Source organism: Schistocerca cancellata, chromosome 8 (assembly GCF_023864275.1).
Source record: "Schistocerca cancellata isolate TAMUIC-IGC-003103 chromosome 8, iqSchCanc2.1, whole genome shotgun sequence".
NCBI classification, from domain to species: Eukaryota; Metazoa; Arthropoda; class Insecta; order Orthoptera; family Acrididae; genus Schistocerca; species Schistocerca cancellata.
Genome location: NC_064633.1, coordinates 284,305,126 through 284,330,800, shown reverse-complemented (window position 1 = coordinate 284,330,800; position 25,675 = coordinate 284,305,126). Strand labels below are relative to the sequence as shown.

The 25,675-nt window shown below is 43.7% G+C and overlaps 1 protein-coding gene across 1 annotated transcript in view; it reads left to right on the top strand.

Annotated features, from left to right (window-relative positions):
* The first annotated feature begins 5,702 nt into the window (after positions 1–5,702).
* The window catches only part of LOC126095517 (myrosinase 1-like), a 35,733-nt gene continuing 15,760 nt past the window's right edge, over positions 5,703–25,675 (top strand). The window contains exons 1-4 of the mRNA XM_049910302.1: positions 5,703–5,862; positions 11,168–11,301; positions 20,667–20,801; positions 20,895–21,017. Coding sequence (XP_049766259.1) covers positions 5,703–5,862; positions 11,168–11,301; positions 20,667–20,801; positions 20,895–21,017 — 552 coding nt within the window. The remainder of the gene's footprint in view (positions 5,863–11,167; positions 11,302–20,666; positions 20,802–20,894; positions 21,018–25,675) is intronic.

Sequence of the window (25,675 nt, the reverse complement as noted above, 5' to 3'; positions counted from 1 at the left end):
TCGATGACGGCAGCTCCTGGGCGATGACCACGAACTTCCTGAGGAGGGGCCAGCGCATCCCGCTGCTGCAAGTTGGTCGTGACCTCGCTGCAGAAAAGACGACAAGACCACTTGCTAGCGGACACCTTCGCAGTAAACTTCACGCTGGTGGGAGACGTTCCCGATGAAGACACGATTCAGGAGGCGGCTAAGCATCTCCCAATGCATATGAATCACCAGGACGAGGATGACATCATCAGCGCCACCACTGAGGAGGAAGTCCAAAGCCACCTCACATTCCTGCAGCCCAGGAAAGCAGAAGGGTGTTGACAAGATGGAAAACGCACTGCTTATGAAGCTGCCGCCGGAAGCAGTGCAGTGCGATATTCGACATCACTGCGTGGAAACTGGCGTCTACCCCACTGACTAGAAACACGCCGAGATAGTCGCCATTCCGAAGTGTGGAAACACCCCAGACTGGCTCAAAAGTATCGCTCGATAAGCCTCCTGTCTCGCCTCTCTAAAATCTTCAAGAGTATATACGTCAAAAGGCTGCAGCGTCATATCAGTGAAGAAGGCCTGCTTTCTGACGAACAGTTTGGCTTCCGACGCGGTCACTCGACCCAACACCAACTTCTGCGACTGGTGTATTAGGCGCTGGGGTCTCTGGAACGTCGCTAGTACCTTGGGGCGGTACTCCTTGACGTCCGTCTCAAAAACCTTTGACAGCGTATGGCACGAAGGCCTCCTATACAAGCTGCTGCTACTGGAAGTAACTGTGTTGCACGCCCGCTTGCTTCATTCGGTCCTGAATGGATGCACATTTCATGTGCGAGCTGACGGAGGTGTATCAACAGTGCGCAACATTCGAGTGGAGTACCACAGGGGTCCGTGCTCGGCCCCCTACTGTATTCTCTATACACCGCCAACTTTCCAAAGACAATGCCAAGAGCTCAACTTGTGCACTACATCGACGATACTGCGCTCTACACGCGCTGTATGAGCGCACAGCTGATGCCACGCAGCTCGTCTGAACGAGATCGGAGCTTGGACCACCAAAGGGCGGCTCTAGTTCAAAGCAGCAAAAAGCCAAGCGGTGGTGTTTAAGCGCAAGCGGATCATGGGAGGCCCCATTCCGTGGTCTGGCAATGGAAAATACCTCGGCGTCACCTAGAGCCGGCGTCTGACCTGTGGACCACACATCCGAGATATGAAGAGGCCAGCGCTCGGAAGGATGCGCTCGTTGCACCCCCTACTCAATCCCACGACTACTCGGCTCACACACTGCAGAACCCCGCTGTTGCTGGCAGTCATCAAGCCGGTGCTGGAGTACGCTGCCATGGTGTGGGGATACGCGGCAGAAGCATGTCTGAAGCCACTGCAAACAGTGCAGAACAAAAGCTTCCGGCTGGCGCTGCATTTGCCCCCTAGATTTTAGCATGAGGCAGCTACTCTACGGCCGTCAGCTGCGACCGAGCGGTTCTAGGCGCTTCAGTCCGGAACCGCGCTGCTGCTACGGCTGCAGGTTCGCATCCTGCCGCAGGTTCGCATCCTGCCTCGGGCATGGATGTGTATGATGTCCTTAGGTTAGTTAGGTTTAAGTAGTTCTAAGTCTAGGGGACTGATGACCTCAGACGTTAAGTCCCATAGTGCTTAGAGCCATTTGAACCATATGAGCTACACGACGTTGCGGGAATCCCGACGTTGAAACGACGCATCCGCGAGCTTGCCACGAGATTCTACGCGTCGGCGCGGAGGTCGGCGAACTCGCTGGCCAGTCGACTGGGCAAACAAGTTTTCTGGCCTCAGCTAAGAGATGGCGGGACCTTCTGTTGGAGTGACAAACCCGGGCAGCAAAAGAAGAATAAACATATAGAAGTGACCACCAGGAGGACGAAACCAGTACGCGAGGTCAACACTTTCCGCAGGAATTTCCGATGCAGGATCAGCAGGCTCAGCTTAACCTGCATCAGCTGTCATTGGAATGCAAGCTAATCACGTCTGGCTGTCTGTCAGGGGCTCAGTTCGTCAGCGCACCTGACGACAGCAGTATGTCTGGTCGCCGAAATATTTATTGTACACGCTGGACACTATGAACTGGCAGTCAACACCGGGAGAAACTGAAGAATCTCACATTGTTGGACGTCTACATCATAACAGAACATAGACACCACAAGCTTACCTGCTCTATAAACCAGGACAGGCGGAGATCTGTTTCGGGTTTGACCACAGAGTATAATGCTGGTACAGGCAAAAGTGTTTCGAGGCACACCGTGAACATTATTGCGGACCACAGGTATCCCATCATAGGTGATGTTTACTCCGATGGCAAAGGCATCCTCCAGCAGGATTACTAACGTTGCCACAAGGCCAGTAAAGAACTGCAGTAGTTTGAGGAGCATGACAGCGAACTCACGCTGATGTCTTGGCCACGTTGATTACCAGGTGGCAATAACGGTTTGGATGGTAAGTATATGTAAACGTAGATTTGACAGCTGTACTACTAAACAGCTTGGCCTCTGGGCTACAAAGGCATGACGAAGTTTGGGCAGACATACAGAAGCAAAAACCTCTCTATTAACATCACCAGCCATCGTAATACTCCACGTTCACCTACGAACAATATTACCACGTAAACGACCAATAAATATAACAACCACTGCAACAACGCTTTGCAAAGATGCTGGTGTCTTACACAAACGAAGCTGATGGCGTACGCCAAATGAGTTGTAAAGAACCATTACAGTTCATATAAATGACCTAGTGAATAACGTTGGAAAATCCTTGATACCGACTGTGGAAGCTGCTGTTGTATCAGAGAGATAGCAACGCTAGAAATCTGTACAAAAATGCAGGAAGGCCTAGAAAGGATCGCCGCTAGGTCCACAACTTGCATGCTGGCATAAATAGATGGTTCAAATGGCTCTGAGCACTATGGGACTTCACTTCTGAGGTCATCAGTCCCATAGAACTTAGAACTACTTAAACCTAATTAACCTAAGAACATCACACACATCCATGCCCGAGGCAGGATTCGAACCTGCGACCGTAGAGGTCGCGCGGTTCCAGACTGTAGCGCCTAGAACCACTCGGCCACCCCGGCCAGCCATAAATAGACGTCCAGTATTTAACATAAGTAAGCGCAAATACCGGTTTTAATTTGCTTACACGATTGATGAGTAACCACTGACAACACTTTGATTAGATCGCTGCGAGTATGCGAACGGAGATATTTAAAGTGGAATGTCCACTTGGAGCTAATCCTAGGAAAGGCAGACGCCAGATTGAGATAGCAAGAATCCTCCACTATTGTAGTCCACCCACGAAGGAGGTAGCTTACTAAACCCCTGTTCGGCCAGTATTTGAGTATTAATCCACAGTCCGGAACCCTATGAGATAGGACTGATACAGGAAATAGAGAAATCCAAAGAAGAGTAGCGCATTTCGTCATGGGTTCATTTAGTACGTAATAGTGAAACCGCCACCAGGAAACTCATACAGTTCCTAAGGCAGACACTACAAGAGAATCGATGTGCATCACACTTCGATTTACCGTTAAAAATCCGAGAGCGTACACTGCAGTCAAGCAAGAGTCAAGAAACGTGTTGCAATCTACTTCTTGCATCTCACGAAACAAAAAAACCAAATTGATGAAGGTAAAATAGAGAGAGTCTGGCTCATACAGAGGCTTATAAGGAGTTACTCTTCCCGTGAACCGCAATAGGAAAAGAGGAAGTGATTGTAGTACTCAAAGTACTCTCCATCACAGACCGTAAGGTGACCAGCAGAACATAGATGCATATGAAGAGGTAAATTTATCATACAGGGTGATGAAATTAAAACTGGCCTGAAAAGTATTTTTAATCTGCGTAACACTGCCGGGTGTATGCACAGAAAACATGCTCCATTATGCGTCAGAAAACCCATACTTTTACGTTGAACAGCCGTCGCTTAATCTTAACTTTGGTGCACAAAGTCAATATAAGTTTGGTAGTTGGTGCACGAGATCTGTTTTCTTCCTAACACAGTTCTTATACCAAACTGTTAATCCTGTCTCGTAAATGTTGACTCTGTTCACTTCACTTGGGATTCAGATGTCATATGATGATCGACCTTATGGCTCTTTCCAGCAATATGGATCAACTGACCTCATTACAAATGCTACCTTGGCCCGTGTTTATGAGGTATTTAGTGAGGACATGAGGGTCAGCAAAGACAGTAAAATCGTCTGTGCCTCTTCCTGTAAAGACAGTTTCTTTGCCTCATGAACCATGGTAAGCAAAAGCTGTTCGCTGCCCGTATTTTGATTTGAATGATGCAGTGCTTTACAAGGAATGGCTCTGCTGTAGGTCGTATAACATCTATTTCCTGTGACCTTTGAAATGAGTTACCCAGCCCCAAGTGGACGGAGCAAGTTGGCAACTTTCGCATTAATAAATCCGACGACAGGCGATAAATGGCAGAAAAAATCCCAGTATTTGCCACATTATTCGGAGACAGAATCACTAAGTACATTATCTTACATCTATCTCGTATAAAGTTTATTTGAGTCACTGTTCAAAAAAATTGTTTAATGGCTATAACGATTTCAACTGACAAGTCGTTAATGATAGCCCATAAGCACATCTCAGTCTATATCTGTGTCACTGCGTACTAGGAAACAACATTCTCTGCTAGAGGCATCTAGTAGTAGCCTCATTGTGGAAGAAGTGTTAATGATCTATTGGAATTAACAAGTTCGTTGAAACCGTTTCACCCATTAAACGATTTGTGGGCATTGGCAAAAATAAACTTTATATTTTGATTTTTAGTCTGGCAGTTACTCATTGACTCTCCGAATCAGATTTTTAGTAACTAGGATAACTTAATACGTATCACACTTACAAACACTTTTATTTATTTTCTTAATCCTGTACGGAACGGATTTCCCGGAACCAAAATAATCTGTTTGCTTGTGGACGAATCACATCATTTAACGATTCTTCAATGCAGTACGGCTGTGAGCATAGTATAAATAATAGACATCTACGAAATCTGCGGAACTGCGAAATGCACTTAAAGCTTTTGCACAAAACGAAAAATTAGCTACACCGTCGTTTTATTCAACTACACTCCTCTTGTAAAAGCATTCTGAACTGCAAATCTGTCCATCGAGGAGCTGAAGAGGACGTACAGACGCTAACAATGATGATACCGAGTGACGAACTGACAGCAGCAGAACGGCGCAGCTTCTACGGAGGAGTGGCTGAGGGAAAGGAGGCGTACCTTCCGACGTCTTTTATCGCCTCGTATGATCTCAGCTGCTACCTTCGCTCTGACAGATTACTGCGTTTTAGCAAGAGATAAGGGGCCGTAAGGCAAGTCCAGTGACTGTGCAAAATGCTTCGCCTCATATAAACTGGCGGTAGAGGTAAACACCGACACATCTTTGGAAATTACACACTAGATTTAGCGAACAAAGCAATTCTCGTCGCAACAACAGAAAGAGCTTTTACTTACATTCGCATTAAATCTCGAGCTCATCAAACATGCATCTCGTGACACAATGACGGACAGTAAATAAGACGATGCGCGGGTGACACCCACGCCCATCAGAACAATTGCTTTGAGCTTTTAATTGGCAATGCGTGCCAAAGTCTCACTCTAAGGAAACCTTGTAGCTAGATTAACCAGAGGTGCAGAGTATAAAAAGGCAGACGCACAAGCAGGTGGGAACGCTAAACATGTGGTCATCTGTGTGCTTGCTTCTGCTTCTGGCAGCCAGTGTCCTGGGACGCCCGGGAATATCTGGAGCTGCAGAACCTGCCAACAAATTCCCTGACGACTTCATCTTCGCAGCTGCCACCGCGTCTTACCAGGTGGAAGGGGCCTGGAATGAAGGCGGTAAGAATTCTTTTACTCCGAAATCTGAAACACTAATACTGCCTGTGATTAATACTAAACTTTCTTTTATATGTTAAATGACAGAAATGCATTGGAAGATCATTCTCTTCTAAGATTCGTGACAGCAATAGCAATTCTTAGTCAAACCTTTTCATTGCCTAAGTAATGCTAAATTCATAAATAGGAAATATCGGTTTAGATTAATTTCTTCATGAGGAGAGCGGTGAATTCTACAACTCCAGCTATGATATTTTTCATATACAAAACTGTTGTTTTTGAGCTTGTACAATGGAAATCCAGTTCTAAGCAAAGAAGGGAAAGCAGAAAGGTGGAAGAAGTATATAGAGGGTCTATACAGGGGCGATGTTCTTGAGGACAATATTATGGAAATGGAAGAGGAGGTAGATGAAGATGAAATGGGAGATATGATACTGTGTGAAGAGTTTCACACGGCATTGAAAGAGCTAAATCGAAACAAGACCCCCGGAGTAGACAACATTCCATTAGAACTACTGACAGCCTTGGGAGAGCCAGGCCTAACGAAACTGTTCCATCTGGTGAGCAAGATGTATGAGACAGGCGAAATCCCCTCAGACTTCAAGAAGAATATAGTAATTCCAATCCCAAAGAAAGCAGGTGTTGACAGATGTGAAAATTACCGAAGTATCAGTTTAATAAGTCACAGCTGTAAAATACTAACGCTAATTCTTTACAGACGAATGGAAAAACTGGTAGAAGCTGACCTCGGGGAAGATCAGTTTGGATTCCGTAGAAATGTTGGAACACGTGAGGCAATACTGACCCTACTACTTATCTTAGAAGAAAGATTAAGGAAAGGCAAACCTACAATTCTAGCATTTGTAGACTTAGAGAAAGCTTTTGACAATGTTGACTGGAATACTCTCTTTCAAATTCTGAAGGTGGTAGGGGTAAAATACAGGGAGGGAAAGGCTATTTACAATTTGTACTGAAACCAGATGGCAGTTATAAGAGTCGAAGGACATGAAAGGGAAGCAGTGGTTGGGAAGGGAGTGAGACAGGGTTGTAGCCTCTCCCCAATGTTATTCAATCTGTATATTGAGCAAGCAGTAAAGGAAACAAAAGAAGAATTCGGAGTAGGTATTAAAATCCACGGAGAAGAAATAAAAACTTTGAGGTTTACCGATGACATTGTAATTCTGTCAGAGACAGCAAAGGACTTGGAAGAGCAGTTGAACGGAATGGACAGTGCCTTGAAAGGAGGGTATAAGATGAACATCAACAAAAACAAAACGATAATAATGGAATGTAGTCGAATTAAATCGGGTGATGCCGAGGGAATTAGATTAGTAAATGAGACACTTAAAGTAGTAAAGGTGTTTTGCTATTTGGGGAGCATAATAACTGATGATGGTCGAAGTGTCAGGAAGTCGTTTCTGAAAGTATTTGTAGGGAGTGTAGCCATGTATGGAAGTGAAACATGGACGATAAATAGTTTAGACAAGAAGAGAATAGAAGCTTTCGAAATGTGGTGCTACAGAAGAATGCTGAAGATTAGATGGGTAGATTACATAACTAATGAGGAGGTATTGAGTAGAATTGGGGAGAAGAGGAGTTTGTGGCACAAATTGACTAGAAGAAGGGATCGGTTGGTATGACATGTTCTGAGGCATCAAGGGATCACCAATTTGGTACTGGAGGGCAGCGTGGGGGGTAAAAATTGTAGAGGGAGACCAAGAGATGAATACAGTAAGCAGATTCAGAAGAATGTAGGCTGCAGTAGGTACTGGGAGATGAAGAAGCTTGCACAGGATAGTGTGGAGAGCTGCATCAAACCAGTCTCAGGACTGAAGACCACAACAACAACAACAGCAACAATTGAGGTAATTTGCTGTTGATACATACGCCAGATATTTATTATAAATAAACGTTTATGAGGCTGTAACTTGGAGAAGCCGAAGTGTTCCACATCTATCGGGTACAAGTTTTTGATAGCTAGACGGACACTGTAGTGTGTAGTGTTTCCAGTGCGTGCTTTTCATTCGAACTCGCCTGCGATATATAGTCAGTGAGTTATAGGAGTCGGCTGAGGCAGGATTTTAATCGTCGCCCATTGCAATACGAATGCAGTATGCTAACCACTCGGCCACCTCGCTCGGTATATTTATAATTTAGACGAAGGAGAAAACTACAGTCGATGTTCTGAATGGCACTGACACTATCGTAAAATTGTGCGAACAAATCTGCGTAATGCGGAACCGGCCATTAAATACCACGAGAAAGGACCTGCCATTATCCAAGGAGGCGGCGCGTACTGTGCTGTCGGCAGAGAAGGATTACCAGCACAATGGGTCTATCAGGGGACGACAATGACTTCGAACACAGACCAGCCACTGGATGTCACTTGACTGACAAATACATAAGCGACGTTTCGACTTTTCTAAAGGTTACCACGTTGGCCGTTCGTGATGTGACTGTGAAGTGGAAACGTGAAGGAATAACCACAGCTAAACCAGCACCAGACAGACTTCATGCACTGATGAATACGAACCGTCGAGAATTGCAACGGGCCTCTGCAGGAAACCGCATTAAATCAGCGCAAGGAATCACTCGTGAGTCCAAAGTGCTAATAGCGGTCCAGCTAGCACAAGACTGTGCGAACGGAGTAAAAAAGAATGGGGTACAGTGGTCAAGAACTGCTCGTAAGCCGGACATTTCTCAAGTTTGTTAAGTGACGTTTGGCGTGGTGCAAAGAGCAACATCACTAGACAGTGTACTACTGGAAACGACTGATTTGTAGTGATGAACTACGCTGTACCCTGCGGCGATCCGATGAAACTGTTTGTGTTTGGCAATATCCCGGGGAACGTTACCTGCCATCAAGTGAACCCAAAGTGCAGAAGCACTTAAACACAATTCACAGCATTGTGTACTGCATACAGCAGAGGAACTGTTTGGAGATGATGATCTTCATGTCACACTCTCATAAAGTAGCAGCCATAAGGGAATGGTTTGTGGACAGTAACAGTCCTGAAATGGACTTGCCTGCCCAGAATCCCGACCAAATCCCAATGGAACTCCTTTGGGGTTAATTAGGACGTCTACTTCGTTCCAACATCACTATCTTCCCTGATGTTGGCTCTTGAGAAAGAATGAGCTGCCATTCATCCTAAAACATTCAGACGCCTCATCGAAAAAATGTCCCCACCGTAGTTCAAGCAGTCAGAAAGGGATGGGTGGACACACTCCATGTTACTGTCCCGACACTTTTGATCTGATACTGTAGAGTCACATCTTCAGCTGTTAAGTCCAGTCAAACCCTTATGTCTTCTTTAGTAATGTGTGGCTTGGTAAATGCTACGACTGTAAAATAAGTATCTGCATTTGATAGATAATTCTGTGCGATCATTTGCAAATGTCCACACAGACGAAACTACTCAGTACTCAATACAATATAGAGGGATATTTTCATCCAACCAATGACAGCCCGTGCCCCAGAATTTCATCGTTGGTATTTTTGTTGTGTTTGTGGTCCCTGTTGCAGCTAATGTACCAACTTATGGTATAGAACGTGGTGTAGCAGGGGAAACTCTTTGACAAGTGTGCAAATGCAGACAAGTGAGCGGAATAACCATGGACAGGATACCAGGCGCTGGCCCTGTCCTTTGGCGAGTGCTTTGTTAGCTGAGTATAGGCTTGGGGCAAGGTCAACTCAATGGACAAGTTAGAAGGAATAATTTCCTTAATTAGAGGAAGTAGTGAATTTAATTGTCGAATCATCATACACTACAATGTGTTACAAAAATATTCATCCTTTTTCACGTGTCTATATCTTCCATATCCACTAAGACAGAAACTTCGGGTGCATTTTAACTTTCACAACGAAACTAAAAGTTTACTTTGACTTATCTCAAGATATGTGACTGCCTCTTTGCTGAGGTTTAAAATGCACCATTTACGCGCTTCCCTTTCAACAGCCACAGATGAACTAAGATACCACACAGGAACAGCGATGAACGCAGAAACTCTTAAACATACTCGCTAAAGTGTGGAACAAGTCTGACAATCGTCTGGATGTTTGACGGGATAAGTGACAGTGGTTAAAGGAGCCGATGTAGAAGTAATTTGCATCAGAATTAAAGCCGAAAGAAGACCGCCACGCAAAGGAACATCTAGTACTTTTTCCGGGTTGGGTACGAAACTCGTTCTCGGTCTGTGGCAAAAATTGCTACGTAAAGCCGATACAGAGCCTTTTCGATGTGTTACGAAAGAAACATTAAATGAAACAACAAGTTTGCTGTTACCTGTCACTGTTTATTTATCTCCATGACGCGTTTCAAAGGTTTAAATCTGCATCATCAGTTGGATTTACATTTGTTAGTGTGACATTTGTGTGTGTGTCGTGTTACGATTTTTTGGAGGAACTTGCGGCTCTGTCTACAGTGGTCACAGGGTCGTTTCACTGTAGACAGGGCCACAAGTTCCTCCAAAAAATCGTAACACGACAAAAATGTCATACTAACAAATGTAAATCCACCTGATGATCGAGGTTTAAAACTTTGAAACGCGTCGTGGAGATAAATAAGCAGTGACTGGTAACAGTAAACGAGTTGTTTCATTTAACGTCAATAACAGTCACGGTAAAGCCTAACCTAAAATGTTCGCATTTAAAGTAAACGAAAGAAACATTCGAGTCGAAATTTCTTCACACCGATATTTTTGGTTCTACTGAAGACATTTCCTCTTTTCGCCACAAAACTGTCTGATTACAAAAGAGCAACGTTAACGATGACATTTGAAAGACAAGAAACTTCTTTTCTTACAAATTGTATACCGCTTCTCTCTACATCTGAAGGACTCGCGGCGTTGAGTTTGCTGCAAACCCCCAGAAAGCTCTCCGAGATGATTACACACTAATGCTGCAAGCTTAAAGAGGCGCTGAAATGTTCTATTTTCGTGGGTCCTCTTTCCAAGGTGACATACTCCCAGAAGCAGAACGGTTACGCGGAACTGTATCCCTGATCTGCCATTTTTCCATTTTAGGGAGGATTTTAACAACAGCCGATCTGTCACCCAAGATGTCGATTGCCGCTTCTGTTGGGCTGAGACACGTGTTACTTGACGTGAGGAACATTCGGGAACAATCACGCAACAGGACGGGCACACCTAGTTCCCGGATTTTAAACCCTTTCAAAATCTTTAGAACACTCTACAAGAACATTAGATATGCCATTTATGTAATATGACCTATCTGCTTGAATTTTTCGCTGACGCAATAATTTTTCAGTGCATCATTACATCAACTAGTCATCAATCTGTGTTGCAGGCAAGGGTGAGGGCATTTTCGACCGCATGTTCCACACAATTCCCAACATCACCACCGATGGCAGCAATGGCGACGTGGCGTGTGACTCCTACCACAAGTACGAGATAGACATACAGCTCGCCAAGGATATGAATGTGAGTGCTGTTTGCACTAGTATTCGCTTTATAGCAGAAGTAGTGATTAGAAAACCTGAATATATTTTAAGTGTGATCTGATTTCTGATGCATTATTTACTGATATCCAGACAAAAGCGTCAAATTTTCAAAGTTAATAATAGTCTGTCAAAAGTCTATGCTTGTAGTACACTCTTAAATATTTCAATCATTAATCTATATTTTGTGGATAAACTAAAAATTAGGAAAATTATTCAGCTTGTAACTTTTGATAGCAGTGAAGGGACTAGTTATTTGTCATACTAAATGTGAAAATACTAAACGATTCAATGGATATCACTATTTGTCGTAATTGATGGCAATCTATGTATGCACTAATCAAGGAAAGGAAAAGGATTGGAAGCCCCTGTCGAGCATCAAGCCAATTTACGTACTGTATATGAGAAATTTCTCTCTCATCTAAAAACGAACAAACTTTCTGGAGACATTATCCACGATGTCAGTTCATCGGACAAATATAATTTGATGAATGAATCATTGCCCTCTGATGTTATCTGTAGTATCGTAGCTCATCGATACTGCCGGAGCTGGTGACTCGAAGATCTCGGCCGGCGCCGAGAGCGATGCTTTGAACATCTCCACCAATGAAGAACATCCAGCCCGCCGACCAATGAAGACCGCTAAAACGGTATTATAAGCGGCGGGCACTTACGCACCAGACTTCTAAGACAAGATTGCTTCTCGTCGAGTTTGCTTCTAGTCGCTATTTGGTGCTGTACCTTACACCGTCTTGTTGATAATTAGCTCTATCTGCAAACTATCAGTATACATAGATGCACACCCATGTCTGGGTCTCTGCTTAATAGCTAGCCACGGCTGCCGCAAGTTGTCAATAGTGTAGCGGTGTTTCGCACTGGTTCAGTAAAGTAAATACTGAAGCGCCAAAGAAACTTGTCTAGGCATGAGTAATCAAATACGCAGATATTTAAAGAGGCAGAATACGGCTCTGCAGTCGGCAACGCATGTGTAAGACAACAAGTGTCTCGCCCAGTTGTTAGATCGGTAACGGCTGCTACAATTGTAGGTAATCAAGATTTAAGTGATTTTGAACGTGGTGTTACAGTCGGCACACGAGCGATGGGACACAGCTTCTCCGAGGTAGCCATGAAGTGGGGATTTTCCCGTACGACCATTCCACGAGTGTACCGTGAATATCAGGAATCCGGTAAAACATCAAATCTCCGACATCACTGTGGCCGGAAAAAGATTCTGCAAGAACGGGATCAACGACAACTGAGGAGACTCGTTTCACGTGGCAGAAGTGCAACCCTCCTGCAATTGCTGCAGATTTCAATGCTGGGCCATCAACAAGTGTCAGCGTGCGAACCATTCAACGAAAAATCATTGATATGGGCCTTCGGAGCCGAAGGGCCACTCGTGTACTTTTGATAACTGCACGACACAAAGCTTTACGCCTCTCCTGGGCCCATCAACTGGAAACATGTTGCCTGGTCGGACGACTCTCGTTTCAAATTGCATAGAACGGATGGACGTGTACGGGTATGAAGATGAATCTATGGACCCCTGCATGTCAGCTGGGGACTGTTCAAGCTGTTGGAGGCTCTGTAATTGTGTGGGGCTGTGCAATTGGAGTTATATGGGACCCTTGATAAGTCTAGATACGACTCTTGACACGTGACGCGTACGTAAGCGTCCTGTCTAATCACCTTCATCCATTCATGTCCATTACGCATTCCGATGGACTTGGGCAATTCCAGCAGGACAACGCGACACCCCAAATGTCCAGAATTGCTAGAGAGTGGCTCCAGGAACACTCTTCTGAGTTTAAACACTCCCGCTGGCCACTAAATTCCCCAGACACGAAATTATTGAGCATATCTGGGATGCCTTGCAACGTTCTGTTCAGAAGAGATCTCCACCCCCTCGAACTCTTACGGGTTTATGGACAGCCCTGCAGGATTCATGGTGTCAATTCCCTCTAGCACTACTTCACACATTATTCGAGTCCATCCCACGTCATGTTGCGGCACTCCTGCTTTCTCGCGGGGGCCCAACACGATATTAGGCAGGTGTACCAGTTTCCTTGGCTCTTCATTGTATTTATCTAAAGCGCACTTGTGTCAAATAATGTGCTGTTTGCATGTCCAGATTCCTAAGGCGACAGATCCTTTGGCCACCTTCCAGCCATTTATCGTTAGCAGCGAGGAAGTAACATTTGGCTCCTCGGAACATAATGGTTGGCGACTCGCACCATAACACCATTCCTTAACAGAAAATCTGCAATTCTCTGCCACATACTTCTGGCCAGTAAATGTAGTAAGGTTAGCAGATGTGTCGCAGAAGCACGAGATGAGTAATTAGAGAGCAAGGCTTTGCGTCAATTCAGCAATCCCGATCGAATAGCTCAGCCGGTGGAGCAGAGTTCTCATCAGGGATGAAGCGGCGGGTTCCGCCTCAGTCCAAAGCGGTTATTAATCTTCACGAAAATTCTTTTGATAGTGAAGCTATACTAGTGTCCATATTATACAGGGAGGTCAGAAACAGTCAGAAAAACTTGCAAGGGTTTTGCAGGGTAGGTTGTACTGAAAAATAATTGTTTATAAGAACATTTGACCGCTTACATCGCCTCCGAACTAATTAGCACTGATGTTAGCCAATTAGGACGTTGCGCAAGCAAAGTCAAGCGGCCCACCAGAGATGGTGTCGTCAAACGTGTTCTTCGTTTGGTTTCCTAAAACCGAGAGCGATACAAAAACTGGACATGGGACGGTGGTCAGGATCGAACCCGAGACAAAGACTGAACAGTCTCGTGCGCTGTCATCTATGATACGGGAATAACTGACACTAACTGTATCTGACGGTCCGCTTGAATTTACGCACACAACGGTCCGATACGCTAATTTTAGTGCTAGTTAACTCGCAAACGGCGGAACGTACCGAATTTTTTCTTAACAATTGCGGTAATTCTCAGCACAGACTACTCTGCAACACCCTTACAAGCTTTCCATACTGTTTCTCACCACCCTGTATATTACTAAAAGACTAACCAAGGGCACGAGTCTAGTTGTAGGTTCCCTATCTAACGGCTTCCAGGACATCAAAAATTTGACTTTCAGTACTTCATATAACTATCGACCGAATTTTAAAATTGGCGTATAATCTCATATTGAAAGTTTAATACAGTAAGACAACTATTACAGCCTCTCGAAATCCATTCAACAGCGAACACGAAGTAATTAAGGGCGTGCTGATGCGATAGCTCCATACTTCACAATGATATACAACCGCCCGCGCGACGAAAGATCCATCCGTAAAGAATGGAAAGTTGCGCAAATCGCATCAATATCCAATAAACGCAGTAGGAGTAATCTACTAAATAACAGGCCCGTATGTTTAACGTCGATATGCAGCAGGATTTTGGAACATATGTTGTGTTTGAACATATGAATTACCTCGAAGAAAACGGTCGATTGACACCAAGTCAACACGGATATAGAAAACATCGTTCTTGTGAAACACAACTAGCTCTTTACCATACAAAGTGTCGAGTGGTATCGACAATGGATTTGAAATTGATTCCGTATTTATAGATTTCCAGAAGGCTTTTGGCACCATATTCCACAAGTGGCTTATAATCAAATTGTGTGCTTACGGAATATCGTCTCAGTTATGCGACTGGATTCATGGTTTCCTGTCAGAGAAGTCAGAGTTCGCAGTAACTGACGGATAGTCATCGAGTGAAACAGAAGCGATTTCTAGCGTTCCCGAAGGTAGTGTCATAGGCCCTTGTTACGTAACCCCGTGCACTTTGATTTTATATACAGTCTGGTTGAATGTAAAAGAATGCTATTCATTTGTTTGGTAGTAATAGAATCATGGATTGAAATTTTATGATCTTTGGCTATAATACGGTTTATATTGCATATCACTTTAAGTAAACCAAATGTTGATTATCACTGCAAACACAAAAGATAAACTGCAGTTCTTACTACCGATTTCTGTAGTTAAAAGTTTAACTTTGTGCACTCTGACCTATTATGCGGGAATACGCACAACACTAACAGATTTCCTGCTGTGAATGTATGATCGTTAATTTGCAAAACTATGTTCTCGTAACTCTGATCTGGCTTCTTAGAAATGAAACACTGTATCATTACTGTAACTGATTACGAAATTAAACATGTCTTTCTCTACTTTAGTCTCTGAAATGCACTGAAAATTACTCTTATTACACGCACAGAAGTTACAGTATGCATTGTTTGTCACCCATAAAAGTTGCAGTAGGTTTTTTAATATTTAAACACTATTGATTGCCACGGCTAACACTAGAGCATGAAACTAAAATTGGAAATGATTTTAATTTTATCAGACAGACCAGATTTCAAGGCAGCAGTCCTTCATCTCATACAAGTAAAGCTTTAACTCTCTGATTAACTAATATGGTACTAACAGTTGCCCATGTCCATCTACATCTACATTTATACTCCGCAAGCCACCCAACGGTGTGTGGCGGAGGGCACTTTACGTGCCACTGTCATTACCTCCCTTTCCTGTTCCAGCCGCGTACGGTTCGCGGGAAGAACGACTGTCGGAAAGCCTCCGTGCGCGCTCGAATCTCTCTAATTTTACATTCGTGATCTCCTCGGGAGGTATAAGTAGGGGGAAGCAATATATTCGATACCTCATCCAGAAACGCACCCTCTCGAAACCTGGACAGCAAGCTACACCGCGATGCAGAGCGCCTCTCTTTCAGAGTTTGCCACTTGAGTTTGCTAAACATCTCCGTAACGCTATCACGGTTACCAAATAACCCTGTGACGAAACGCGCCGCTCTTCTTTGGATTCTCTATATCTCCTCTGTCAATCCGACCTGGTACCGATCCCACACTGATGAGCAATACTTAAGTATAGGTCGAACGAGTGTTTTGTAAGCCACCTCCTTTGTTGATGGACTACATTTTCTAAGGACTCTCCCAATGAATCTCAATCTGGCACCCGCCTTACCAACAATTAATTTTATATGATCATTCCACTTCAAATCGTTCCGTACGCATACTCCCAGATATTTTACAGAAGTAACTGCTACCAGTGGTTGTTCCGCTATCATATAACCATGCAATAAAGGATCGTTCTTTCTATGTTTTCGCAGTACATTACATTTGTCTATGTTAAGGGTTAGTTGCCACTCCCTACACCAAGTTCAAATGGCTCTGAGCACTATGGGACTTAACCTCTGAGGTCATCAGTCACCTAGAACTTAGAACTACTTAAACCTAACTAACCTAAGGACATCACACACATCCATGCCCGAGGCAGGATTCGAACCTGCGACCGTAGCGGTCGCGCGGCACCAAACTGTAGCGCCTTGAACGGCTCGGCCAGCCCGGCCGGTCCTACACCAAGTGCCTATACGCTGCAGATCTTCTTGCATTTCGCTGCAATTTTCTAATGCTGCAACTTCTCTCTGAAAATGACATAATAAAAGCCGCAATTCTCCTCTGTGGTCTCCGGGAAGCTGAAAGAAATAATTTTATGTACAATTACCTGCACGATTAGTTGCGGGAAAACTGCTTTCATTCAGTTATAGTTTGAATTTGCCGCGATCGTGACGCAGCACTGGGTCACAAAAAATGCTAAATTCGCTGAAAAGGGCTAAAAATGTGGGATGAAATACTGGGCAAGCGAGCTACAAATTATTACAAGTATTTTTAACAATTTCTATATTCAGAATTAACATAAAATTCAAAGTACACCCTTTTTTTATACATCAGTGCCCAATGGTGTCTTTCTCGATCAAAAAACAAATAAAAGTGAACCAAGCGTTCGAGAGAGCATCACAGGCTCTTACAACATTCACGGCTATGAGAAGACAGCGAGAATAATGTCTAAGCCACCGCTATTTATGAGCAATTTAATATGCTAATATATGTATATATATATATATATATATATATATATATATATATATTTCTTTGTTATATTTTTAATTATCATTGTCTGTGTCTGTTTCCACACTCGCCGACCACATACATTATTTGCAAAATTGACATACATAATATTATACAAATATAAAAATGGAAAATTATTATTTCTTTTATACAGAATCCACATAATCGATAAATGTTGTTACAGAAATGAAATATAAGAACAAAGATAAATGTTTCTTGCATGTATTTAATGTCTTGCCCAGAGACGTCACACCCTCTACGATTCCTCATCTAAGTAATCGATTTAGGAGACAATCTGAGAAGCCGTCCTAGCTTGTTCACAGATGATGGTGTCGTTTATCGTCTAGTAAAGTCATCAGATCAAAACTAATTGCAAAAAGGTTTAGATAAGATATCTGCATGGTGTGAAAATTGGCAATTGACCCGAAATAATGAAAAGTGTGAGGTCATCCATATGAGTACTATAAGGAAACCATTAAACTTTGGTTACATGATAAATCAATCAAATCTAAAGGCCGTGAATTCAATTAAATACCTGGGAATTGTAATTACGAACAATTGAAATTGGAAAGAACACATAGAAAATGTTGTGGGGAAAGCGAACCAAAGACTCCTATTTATTTGCAGAAGACTTAGAAGATGGAACATATCTACTAAGGAGACTACCTACACTACGTTTGTCCGTCCTCTTGGAGTACTGCTACGCCGTATGGGATCTTAGCAGATGGGATTAACGAGATACATCGACAGAGTTCACTGAAGAGCAGCACGTTTTGTACCATCGAGAAATAGGGGAGAGAGTGTCACGGACCTGATACAGGACTTGAGGTGGAAATTATTAAAACAAAGACTTTTCTCGTTGCGGTGCGATCTTCTCACGAAATTTTAGTCACCAACTCTCTCCTAAGGCTGCGAAAATATTTTGTTGTCGCTGACCTACACAGCGAAAAATCATCATCATAGTAAAATGAGAGAAGTGAGAGCTCGCACGGGAAGATACAGACGTTCTTTTTTGCTCGCGCTGTTCAAGAGTGGAATAACAGAGAATTAGTGCGAAGGTGGTTCGATGAATCCTCTGGCACGCACTTAAATGTGAATTGCAGAGTAATCATGTAGATGTAGATCTTCAAACTCTCACGAAATATTTTTTCACAGACACCCTTCCACAAAATGTGAAACGAAAAAAGTTTTTCGCTTACTACATTTTCACTGTTCATGCATTAAAACTGCCGTCATCAAGCATGACGCTTTAATTTGTTATTACTTAACTACTAACACTGTTCGCAACACATTTTGCACACAGTATCACAGTATATCACTGAATGTATCTGGAAATTATATAATTGTACGGCACATATATCAGGATATATGACGTTGTAAACAATGACGTACGCGAAAAACTTGCTTTTGCATAAAACGGAGTGCGAATTGCCCCTACTGTATTTAACTAGGGTTTGATGACGAGAGAACTTTGCAACTTCCAACAAACTTTAAACAAAATTTCACGCCTTTTCTAGACTTTTTCTCGTTTACACGCTTAATATCGAAATATGCTTACCAAGAATACAGTGAAGTTGTAAGGTATTGGATCTTTTACTGCAGTTATTGGACGGTGTGTTTTTGTAAGAGCAGTACAATTTTAGTATCTAATAGAGCTGATACGTTCTCTCATGGTTGACTGTTGCCATTGCACGGTGTCGTAGTATTGGTAGAAGCTGATTCTTTAAGGAATCGAGGTTTTTGTCGTGTTTACTAATAGAGAAGGAGAATCTTTACTGATTTACTGTACTTTACTTAATCACTAATCCCTATTCTGCATCCTATCCTATCATCCGGTGAGCCGCGCGAGATTAGCCGAGCGGTCTAGGGCGCTGCAGTCATGGACTGTGCGGCTGGTCCCGGCGGAGGTTCGAGTCTTCCCTCGTGCATGGGTGTGTGTGTTTGTCCTTAGGATAATTTAGGTTAAGTAGTGTGTAAGCTTAGGAACTGATGACCTTAGCACTTAATTCCGATAAGATTTCACACACATTTGAACATATCATCCGGTGACAACTGAATATCACAACAACTAATAAAATGGGATGTGACAGTTGTCGCCTGAGAGTCAAAAGCTGTTTAGTGAACAAGTAAATACGAATAATGGTTGCAAAATTTGGGCAAAGTGTTACTTTATGATACTATTATTATGCTCTGCTAAGCAGAGACGGAGAAAACAGTTAATTAACTTCTTCTTAAAGGGAATAATTTATAAAATAATTTGTTGTACAATAGCTAGAACTGGACGTAGACCTTATTGTACGAAGTGGAAAAGCTCAAAATGCTTGAAGGTGTTTTTATAAAATGCTTGAAACTATAAATCAAATCGATTATATGTAACCGTTTAAATATTTCTATTGCATTTAAACATATTTATTGTATACTACGATAACCACTTACATAATTTCACGGTTAATCCTTATTTCACACTCTGAGCAAGAGAAGCTTCAGTAAGTCTGTTAAGCAGTACTCGTGCGTTTCAGAATGCTACAATCTGACTGGTTCATAATTTTCTTAAAATTTTGTCTATTTTATCTCGAGACCGTTTATTTTATTTATGTACTTACTTTCGCTGCCAAGTATGTAGTTTTTAGGCCATCCCTTACTGTCATTCAAGCACCCCTTCTTAAGTTCTGCTTATAAACACTGAACACAGTATCTGAAATAGTGCTCCATACATCTCAAAAACACGAATAATAATGGAAATAAAAATAATGATAACGGTGATTATAATGGATTTCATAATATGTCCAATTGTAAGTTACATTAAAATAGCAAGAACTACATTATAATAACGCAGCTATTATATCCGCCAACGGCAACTGGGTACAAGCAATAGCCATGGCAACAATACGCAACTGCATTTAATTGATGAGATAAACAGAGCAATAGCGTCAAAGGAAATGCGAAGCTGAAGAAAGAGGAACGGAGACTGAATAAAAGCAAGAAATAATGAGGAGTTTATAGAAAGAAGGAAGGACGGGCTGGAATCAATAATGTGGGTCACAGAAGGGTAGATAATGTTATATTGGTGTACAAGAAGTCTGCTTGGATACATGGAGAGAGAATCTTCGTTGGTGATAACAGCTTTCCGCAGTGCAATACCAGGCATCGTCCTATTGAAGGTGGTTTTCCGTTTCCTTCCTCCGACCTTAAAAACTTATCTTCATTGCAGTGTGGTTTTGACTTGTATGTAGCTTATTGATCGACTTGTTCTAGAAATGAAATGTATATGAGTTAGACGCTATAACTTGATACAGGCAGAAATTTTATTTTTTTAAAGTATTCATATCGTTGATGTTCGTGAAATATCTGTAGGGACAAAATCAGACTTGAGTCGACGTTTTAAGCGATGCTGAGAGCATTATTTTTGTGTGCCAGGTGGACGCATACCGCTTTTCCATATCGTGGCCCAGGGTTCTCCCCACTGGAGACGTCAACAACATCAATCCGGAGGGAATCGACTACTACAACAAGGTCATCGACGGCCTCATTGCCAACGGCATCACTCCAGTGGTAAGAGCAACCTCAGTGATCCGGGTTCCGTTCCTTGACATTAGAGCACTAATCAAAAGTGACGCCTCACGGTGGTGTATATGTTTGTTGCAGGTGACGATGTTCCACTGGGACTTGCCGCAGACATTGCAGGACATCGGGGGGTGGCCCAACCCCAGGCTGGCAGACTACTTTGTCGAGTACGCCAGAGTGCTCTACGACAACTATGGCGACAGGGTAAGCGACAAAAGAGTGTTCTGGAGGAACACTAATACTACGCTTTGATACTCATATTCAAACTTATGCTGGAGTTAATAACTGAAATGTAGCGGGAAAGGCATTTACATCAACAATTTTTTGTTCAAGGCTAGGAGTTCATAGTTTAATAGAAATGATACTGTCTTGTCATAGAATAAACGAACAGTACGAAGAATGCAAGCTCCGAGCATTCGACTGAGAATATAGTAAAATATTTTCCAGTACATTACATAAGATCTTAAATAACTGGTCCACATAATCAGCAGTTATTCTGACGGCAGATGTAGAGACGATCCATGTGTATAGCTTTTTCTGTTGGGTTCCTATTCGCCTTATTCTTTCCTCGAGGTCACTATCCTCACTATCCGTCTCCAGGCAAGGCTGCTTTATTTGCTCGCCTAGTACTAATCCGATCTTTTGCCCTGTCTATTATGACTTCCCAGTAGACGGTAGGTCAGACTCTAATACTCCTTCACTTGTCTTCAAATGGTACAAATGGCTCTGAGCACTACGGGACTTAACATCTGTGGTCATCAGTCCCCTAGAACTTAGAACTACTTAAACCTAACTAACCTAAGGACATCACACACATCCATACCCGAGGCAGGATTCGAACCTGCGATCGTAGCGGGCACGCGGTTCCAGACTGAAACGCCTAGAACCGCACGGCCACACCGGACGGCTACTTGTCTTCATAAATTCCTCTCTACAAAGTTGAAGAGGGATGTGACGCGTTATCATAGCCATTCGCAAAGAGGAAGCAGATGCTCCCCCCCCCCCCCCCCTCCACCCTCGCTCATTTTACCACGAATCTGGTCTACAGAGATTTTGTTCATAACAGAATTTTTATACACTACTAGAAGTGAGTGGAAAACCATTGACTCACTGTAATAGTTATTTCTTTGTATCATATATAAAACTTAGTTTTTATGCCGTAAAACGTCTCGAAATTCACCAGCTTACTTTCTTTAAAAAAACTGAGAATTTTTGAGTCTCTCTCCTCTGTCTGGAAAGATTTCTGCGTACGCCATGCGTGTTGCCTTTAATGTTTCGAGGAAGAGGAAGAAATGCACTTCAGTCCCCATAACGTCACTCTGATTCCATTGCTTCCTCTAAATCATTTCAGACTGATGCCAAAAAAGGACGTTGATCGGCTCGGTTGTCGTTTCCTTTTCCCACCATAGTGCAGCTGAGATAAGTAGCTCCTCAATTGGTCTCACAAGAGCTGAACGTACTCCGCCCGCCAACAGCACTCGGCAGACCCTTACAGCGGCCCATCAAAGTGCTGTCCAAGCCCGACAGCGCTTAGCTTCCCTGCACTTCCTATTTATTCCATTCCTAAGTAACTTGTACACTCCTAGAAATGGAAAAAAGAACACATTGACACCGGTGTGTCAGACCCACCATACTTGCTCCGGACACTGCAAGAGGGCTGTACAAGCAATGATCACACGCACGGCACAGCGGGCACACCAGGAACCGCGGTGTTGGCCGTCGAATGGCGCTAGCTGCGCAGCATTTGTGCACCGCCGCCGTCAGTGTCAGCCAGTTTGCCGTGGCATACGGAGCTCCATCGCAGTCTTTAACACTGGTAGCATGCCGCGACAGCGTGGACGTGAACCGTATGTGCAGTTGACGGACTTTGAGCGAGGGCGTATAGTGGGCATGCGGGAGGCCGGGTGGACGTACCGCCGAATTGCTCAACACGTGGGGCGTGAGGTCTCCACAGTACATCGATGTTGTCGCCAGTGGTCGGCGGAAGGTGCACGTGCCCGTCGACCTGGGACCGGACCGCAGCGACGCACGGATGCACGCCAAGACCGTAGGATCCTACGCAGTGCCATAGGGGACCGCACTGCCACTTCCAGCAAATTAGGGACACTGTTGCTCCTGGGGTATCGGCGAGGACCATTCGCAACCGTCTCCATGAAGCTGGGCTACGGTCCCGCACACCGTTAGGCCGTCTTCCGCTCACGCCCCAACATCGTGCAGCCCGCCTCCAGTGGTGTCGCGACAGGCGTGAATGGAGGGACGAATGGAGACGTGTCGTCTTCAGCGATGAGAGTCGCTTCTGCCTTGGTGCCAATGATGGTCGTATGCGTGTTTGGCGCCGTGCAGGTGAGCGCCACAATCAGGACTGCATACGACCGAGGCACACAGGGCCAACACCCAGCATCATGGTGTGGGGAGCGATCTCCTACACTGGCCGTACACCACTGGTGATCGTCGAGGGGACACTGAATAGTGCACGGTACATCCAAACCGTCATCGAACCCATTGTTCTACCATTCCTAGACCGGCAAGGGAACTTGCTGTTCCAACAGGACAATGCACGTCCGCATGTATCCCGTGCCACCCAACGTGCTCTAGAAGGTGTAAGTCAACTACCCTGGCCAGCAACATCTCCGGATCTGTCCCCCATTGAGCATGTTTGGGACTGGATGAAGCGTCGTCTCACGCGGTCTGCACGTCCAGCACGAACGCTGGTCCAACTGAGGCGCCAGGTGGAAATGGCATGGCAAGCCGTTCCACAGGACTACATCCAGCATCTCTACGATCGTCTCCATGGGAGAATAGCAGCCTGCATTGCTGCGAAAGGTGGATATACACTGTACTAGTGCCGAAATTGTGCATGCTCTGTTGCCTGTGTCTATGTGCCTGTGGTTCTGTCAGTGTGATCATGTGATGTATCTGACCCCAGGAATGTGTCAATAAAGTTTCCCCTTCCTGGGACAATGAATTCACGGTGTTCTTGTTTCAATTTCCAGGAGTGTATTTCTGTATTCCTGAATTTCACTGAGCGTTTTTGTATATTCTTCTTTTATCCATCAGCTGAAATATTTCTTCTGTTACCCATCGTTTCTTCGCTGTTACCTTCTTTGTTCCCGTGTTTTTCTTTCCAGCTGAGATATCCTTTATCGCAGTATGTATACCCTCAGAGAACTACAAGCGTATCCCTTGATTCCTTAGTACTTACGTATCCCGCTTCTCTGCGCATTGATTCTTCCTGACTAGTCTCTTAAATTTAAACCTATTCAACACCATTATTACATTGTGAGCTGAGTCTGTATCTGCTTGTGGGTACGCCTTATAATCCAGTATCTGATTTCGGAATCTCTGCCTGCCCAAAATGTAATCTAACTGAAATCTTCCCAAATCTCCCTTTTTCAAGTATACCTCCTCCTCTTGTGATTCTTGAGCAGAGTGTTCGCTATTACTAGCTGCAATTTATTACAGAACTCAGTCTTTTTCCTCACTCATTCCTAGTACCAAGCCCATATTCTCCTACAATTTCCCCTACAACTGCATTGCAATCTGCCGCGACTGTTAGAGTTTCATCACCCTTTACGTGCTGTATTACCCGTTGAATATCCTAATACACTTTCTCTATCTCTTCATCTTCGGTTTGCGACGTAGGCACGTATACTTGAACCATCGTCGTCGGTGTTGATTTTCTGTCGATTCTGATGAGAGCAACCCTATCACTAAACTGTTCACAGTAACTCACTCTCTGTCCTACCATCCTATTCATAACGAATCCTACTTCCGTTATGACATTTTCTATTGCTCTTGATATTGCCCTATACTCATTTGACCAGATATCCTTGCCTTATTTCCATTTCACTTCACTGACCCCGACTATATCTAGAGTGAGTCACAATTTGCCTTTTCAGATTTTCTAATTTTCCTGCCACATTTAAACTTCTGACATTCCACGCCCCGGTTCGTAGAACTTTTCCTTTCGTTGGTTATTCGATCTTTTTCACATGACCAGCTCCCCCTTGGCAGCCCTCTGCCATAGATCCGAATGGGGGACTAGTCCGGAATGTTTTACCAAAGGAGAGCTCATCATGACACTTTCAGTTACAGACCATATGTCCTGTGGATACATAGTATATGTCTTTAATGCAGTGGTTTCCATTGCCTTCTGCTTCCTCATGCCATTGATCATTACTGACTCTTCTGCTTTTAGGGGCAGTTTCCCATCTCAAGGGCAAGTGTGTCCTGAGCCTCTAAAGGCTCCACCTCACTCTTTGACAAGGTCGTTGGCAGAGTTAGGACAACGTCTTACACCTAAGTCTTCGGCTGACATTGCTGATATGTTTCATTCAAAATTTAAGGGGTGGTGAGGTTCGAACCCGGGACCGTAACGTTACGATTAGTAATCAAAGACGCTACCCCCTTTTTTAATTTTTTGACGCTATCTTTTTTTTATTTTTTATATTATTTTTTTTCCTGTGCCTCTTCCACTTCAGGCGTTGGCTCCTAGCACACCTACTATCCCCAAAAACCTATCCATCCTACAAGCAAAAACAACAGCTAGAGCCACCGCCACCTTCACCCTAAAAGCTAACTAGGACGGAAGTTCGCCACCACTTCAGGTACCGACCACGAACAAAAACGAAATACGTCTATGATCGTTTTGGTAAAAAAAGAAAAGAAAAAAGAATAAAAGAAAGGGTAGAATACTTTCATATTTTACTTATTTAACTTTTATCTTTTTTTATTTGTTTTACTGCATCTCTTTGTTCACAGAATACGTTATCGATAGAGATTCTTAGTTCTTCATCGAACTCAACCGTAGGCATTTTAGTGGTTTAGTGATTAGACAGTATGGCACAGCTCACAGCTAGAGA